Source organism: Watersipora subatra, chromosome 2 (assembly GCF_963576615.1).
Source record: "Watersipora subatra chromosome 2, tzWatSuba1.1, whole genome shotgun sequence".
Classification (NCBI taxonomy): Eukaryota; Metazoa; Bryozoa; class Gymnolaemata; order Cheilostomatida; family Watersiporidae; genus Watersipora; species Watersipora subatra.
The window spans coordinates 48,485,884-48,491,883 of record NC_088709.1 but is presented as its reverse complement, the minus strand read 5'-3'; the positions used below and the strand labels follow the sequence as shown (position 1 = coordinate 48,491,883).

The 6,000-nt window shown below is 33.0% G+C and overlaps 1 protein-coding gene across 1 annotated transcript in view; it reads left to right on the top strand.

The window, feature by feature from the left end:
* The first annotated feature begins 979 nt into the window (after positions 1 to 979).
* LOC137388269 (caspase-8-like) overlaps positions 980 to 6,000 on the top strand; it is a 378,166-nt gene continuing 373,145 nt past the window's right edge. Inside the window, exons 1-3 of the mRNA XM_068074762.1 lie at positions 980 to 1,589; positions 1,811 to 1,894; positions 2,101 to 2,282. Of these exons, the coding sequence (XP_067930863.1) occupies positions 980 to 1,589; positions 1,811 to 1,894; positions 2,101 to 2,282 (876 nt within the window). The remainder of the gene's footprint in view (positions 1,590 to 1,810; positions 1,895 to 2,100; positions 2,283 to 6,000) is intronic.

Genomic DNA, 6,000 nt, shown 5'->3' with positions numbered 1-6,000 from the left:
CAGAGTTTTTCAAGTAGAAGACTTATCCTTTGAGACCACAAAAGTCAAGCTATTTGATTACGGAGGTAATCAAATATACCACCTTGCCTATTGCATTCTCAGCAAGGAGAACTGCATTCCACTCATTGTAGTGGATTTGGCCAATTTCGCCAAAAGAGCACAAGCCGATGGAGCAGAACAAGCATGCAAAGAGGTTTGTTTTAACTGGCTAGCTCATCTCTACCTGGCTTGCCCTAACCTTGGTCCACCAATCCTTGTTTTCACTCACACAGATGAACTGACAAGTGATCAGCTAAGTCAAGCCCGTCTGGATCTTCTCACAGAGGCTGAGTTGATACGCCAAAAACTTCTGGTAGAGGAAAACAAACTTGCAAGTCTTTTTCCCAAAGTGCTCATTGCAATTGAGCATCTGTCCAACAGTCAGCTGCCATTGTTCGATGAAGATGAGATTTTTGAGTTTGGAATAGATCCAGATGTGACTTCTAACATCAAAATCCTTAAGGATACTCTGAACAATAGATGCAAAGATCACATTATTCAACTACCAAAACTTTGGCATTTTGTGGAGCTTTTTATCCAACAATGTTCTGAACAACCACTTGTTGAAGTCTCGAAAGTTCTGAATCGTTTTCCAGATGATGATCCACTGATTGTCTTGCGATACATGCATAACTCCGGTCGAGTTTTCTTCTTTGAAAAGATTAAAGGCCTCTCTGGTTATATTTTTCACAAATTCAGTGAAATTACGCACATGATAAATCTTCTATTTCATCATTCTTCACAAAAACAGTGGGATGATCATCTCGCCAAGTTTGCTTCTTTTGCCCACCGAGGCAGAGTGATTCACAAGCTTGAATACGAAGCACTAGTAAAACGACTACTACACAATGGCATTTTGGCTGAGGCTCTTCTTAAAAACCTTCTTGGAGCTGCTGCGTTTTCCTTTGATGTATCGGTAAAGCTTTTGCAGTCTTTTTTAATGATTCATGGTCCAATTGGGAAGTCAACTCACACAGCATTTTTGGTCCCATCTTTGGCTTCCACACCTTTGAGAGACCTGTTCAAAAGGGAAAAAAGGTTGCAGGTGAAGCTTGCTATCCTTCTTGGTGGTTTGCCCATCCCACAGTATGTTCACCAGCAAATTTCCGTTACAGTTCTCAATCTTCTTTCTAACCCTCTTAACCAATCTTCCGCATACAAGAATGGAGTGACTATCAGACACGGAAATAATGGAACTGTTGTTAGCCATGACTTCGACAAAAGAGTTGTAACGGTGCAAGTTGAAACTACCTCCAGAGAGCTTGGCACATCCTGGCAGCATCTGATTGATGTAACTGAAGCAATCATCCAACAGTTGTCTCAATCATGGAAGGCTTGCCATGTAGCTGTTCGCGTTTTCTGTTCACACTGCTTGTTTCGAGGGGACCAAGAGCCAGATTCACAGATTAACCCCGAGTGGCTTTACACTATCTATGAGGCAACTGGAGAAACTGCACTGAAGGTTGCTACATTCTCTGGAATAGAACCAGTTGTTTGCAAAGAACATTCCGATTCTGCAACACAGGTTCCGACACCTTTGAGGTTTCCATGTGAGTTAGAGATTTTTGTATGAGTTTTGTGTCGAGTGTGTTAGGTTTTAGCCTGTGCAATGCTGTACCGTTTTTTTTGTAATTTACAAGCTGAAAAATATTTAGTACAGATCATTACTATCATAAACCACGTAATGTACAACTTATACGCAGTAAACTTTAATCCATACTGGCACATTAATGAAAAGAGCTCACAGAAACCTCTCAACTTTCTACTGTAGGCTTTCAACTCACTCGGAATGAAGTCACAGCTCTTGATGAGTATCTTTTCAACTTGGAACCTTGCCAATCCAGCTCTGCAGGAGGTGAGAATTTATGCTGGCTAAAAGCGTATTCAAATATATTCTCCAACAACCTCTAAACAATCCAAATGATCCTCTACTATAAAATTCAACTACTTGTAGTCTTTTGTTTGTGTTGCTGAGTGGTACTAGAAACTTGCTCTGAAACATTTTTATCCGTACAGTAAAATGCAACTTCAAACTTAATTTTGAAAGTATTTATCCTCTAGCAATGAATGATGTCAAACACATGGATCAAGTTCAAAGCTCAGCCATTGATGAGGACAGTGATTTGTCTGATGTTGAACAAGAAGGATACTGTGATGAGAAAACATCAGAAAAACAGATCATCATCAGGCTGATTCCCACAAGAAAGAAACATGTGAAGGACCTCTACAACAATAAAGTTCAGGTATTTTTGATTTAACAGAAGATTGTCTTTCTGATATAAAAACAGAGTAGCTCATCAGATTCCTGTTATATAATGTATATATTTATATATATGAGTATGATTTTTAAAAATTTAATTGATAAATCCATATTTGAATGATTGACTTATGTAAAACGCATCAGGCCTTTCAGGAAAATCTTGATAATATATCTTGATCTGGATTTATCATATATATAAAATGATCAAATATCTTGATCATTTTTATTTGAGTTTGGTATATTCTCATAAAATTTGCTAATTTTTTATTTAAAACTGCAACTGTTGTCATATGAGAATAATCAAACAAGTTTGTAAATGATTCACATTTCTGAATAGGGACCAAAGTATCTAAACTTACCACGTTTAGACTATTTCTAAAGGTATACAACATTTTAGCTGTGGTAATACTTAACTAAACGAAATGCAAATGTATTGCTCTGGAACTGAAATATATGAATTTGTTCAAGTACTTTAAACAGAAATTCCACAGTCAAAACTGTCTCTACAGTAGCAGTTGGGTGATTTTAAAACTGTGCTAAAATAAGCAGTATCAAAGGATAATAGACAGATATCAGAAAAGCCCTCACTACTATTGATTCATTATAGTCTGATTAGATCAAGTTTAGTTTTTACATGATTGACCAACATCCAAAATGAGTAAATCTGCTAAATAAAGCAAACCAGAAATACACTCACGCTAAATCGGTGAACCAAATAAACCAAAGAAAAACTTTTTAACCGTTTATAACAAACTTTGACACAATTATGCATCACATGGAAATCACTTGCACCTGTTTAGTTTGGGCATTATGTGCTATAATAGAAATCCTATGACAAAAACTAATCTCAAGGGCCTTTATAATTTAATCAAATCTACCTGTAGTAATGTTTAAAATGACTTAGTGAATATTTTGTGAAAGATTACAAGAAATATAATTGATTTCATAAAAAATATTCTCAGGTGAAACAATAATATTAAGTGAATTTGGTTAACTCTGGTAATCTAACTGATAGCTCTCAATTTAATTCAGCAAATAACACTTTTTATTTTATCTCTTTTATCAATAATAACATGTCTGCCTTCTTCTTATGTATCTCATTTATTATTAATAACATGTCTGCCTTCTTCTTATGTATGTAATTTATTAATAGTAACATGTCTGTCTTCCTCTTATGTATCTCATTTATTAATAATAACATGCCTGCCTTCGTCTTATGTATCTCATTTATTAATAATAACTTGTCTGCCTTCCTTTTATATATCTCATTTATTATTAATAAAAGTCTGTCTTCTTATGTATTTCATTTATTAATAATAACATGTCCGTCTTCTTATGTATCTCATTTATTAATAATAACAAGTCTGTGTTCTTATGTATTTCATTTATTAACAATAACATGTCTGCTTTCTACTTATGTATCTCATTTGTTATTAATAACATGTCTGCCTTCTTCTTATGTATCTCATTTATTAATAATAACAAGTCTGTCTTCTTATGTATTTCATTTATTAATAATAACAAGTCTGTCCTCTTATGTAGCTCAATTATTAATAATAACATGTCTGCCTTCCTCTTATGTATCTCATTTATTAATAATAACATGTCTGCCTTCCTCTTATGTATCTCATTTATTAATAATAACATGTCTGCCTTCTTCTTATGTATCTCATTTATTAATAATAACATGTCTGCCTTCCTCTTATGTATCTCATTTACTAATAATAACATGTCTGCCTTCTTCTTATGTATCTCATTTATTAATAATAACATGTCTGCCTTCTTCTTATGTATCTCATTTATTAATAATAACATGTCTGCCTTCTTCTTATGTATCTCATTTATTAATAATAACATGTCTGCTTCCTCTTATGTATTTCATTTACTAATAATAACATGTCTGCCTTCTTATGTATTTCATTTATTAACAATAACATGTCTGCCTTCCTCTTATGTATCGCATTTATTAATAATAACATGTCTGCCTTCTTCTTATGTATCTCATTAATTAATAATAACATGTCTGCCTTCCCCTTATGTAACTCATTTATTAATAATAACATGTCCGTCTACTACTTATGTATCTCAGCTGTTAATATTACTGTTATTCTTATCAGCATCAGTAAACTGACATGTCAAAAATTTACTATCTTTATCTATTCTATTAATAATTTTATCTGAGTCTGTAACTTTCTACCACACTAGCCGCAATTACAATTGCATAAAATATTTATTGAAGTTATACAATTGAAACAGGGAAGTAGATTAATAGTAGCTGAGCTCGAATCTTCCAAGTTGACCAGCTTGTCATACAAACTTCCATGAGTGTTATGTTATATATAACTTAATAGAATGCATAGTGTAACTAGCAAAATTACAAAAAGTTTCGTGCTGTGAAGATGTGAAGGTATATACTTATTTGGGCTTTCTTTATTGTTCTTTGATGCTTTTTAGATCTATGAGACAAGTGAGGGAGTCAGAGGAAGAGCAATTATTTTCAACATCAAAACATTTCAAAACTCTTGTAAAACAAGGCAAGGCTCTGAAGTTGACTATGCAAACTTGTGGAGACTGTTCAAAGACTTGAAGTTTGATGTTGCCAAAACCGAAACAGAACTTACTGACTTGAGTCGGGAGGTAGCTAGATGTACAACAGAAACTAATCTGTTTGTAGAAATACAGAGTTTCATCGAATTCTCATAAGTTTCACAGGACTCAGATGAGTTCAGTTGAACTAGAATTACATAGTTGCATCATAATCAATGCCGTAAATACAGTTTTCATACTGGTGGAATACTTTCATGCTAGCGTAATATTGACTGATTGTTAAATATCCATAAATTAAAACAGAAAAAATATTGAATAATTTTAGTAATGTAACATTCAATTTCTACTTATTTTTTTAACAAACAAATTACTCTGCAACCAGTTTTTAACATTACCGGTTTATAAAAAACTTTACTTTCTTTAGAAAGACAAGCGTGTGTTTTAATGGCGACTACAATTGTTTTTTTACTCAGTGTTCTACAATTCATTTTTATTTGAATGATTTTATTTGAGTAAAATCAAACAAAGTTTAAATAACGTTGATTAGCAATATATATTCATATATATTATACTTCTTATTTTGCTAATCTCTAAAAAATTAAGTATTGAAGGTTTACAGAAAGTTTTCAATATTTATAAAAAGTTTTATACTTTTGTTAACAAGATGAGCACATATTAAAATACCAGCTGTAATTGCTATTTAAATCAAAGAGTTTTACAATTCATTTTCATTAAATACTTTCATTATTATCAAAATCAACAGAATCTAGATAACATCGCTTACTATATACTTCAATGAAGTTATTTTTAATTTTAAAGCATCCCGTTTAACAATTGTTATAGGAAATTCTCAACGAGATAGAAGAGGAAACGAAAAGAGAAGAGCACCACAAACTGGGAATGTTTGTACTGATCATAATGAGTCATGGAACAGATGGAGACATGATCATAGACCACTATGGAAAGCAGTTCTCATTGGTGTCTATTAGGGACAGTTTGTCTCCACAGAGATTTCCTGCAATGGCTGGCAAACCCAAACTCATTATTGTACAATCTTGCTCTGGAGGTTGGTATAAAAGAGATAGATTATCGCAAACTGCGATCCTGTATAAATGGTTATAAATTCTTTTCTCGCTATTGCAAATTTGAAACAC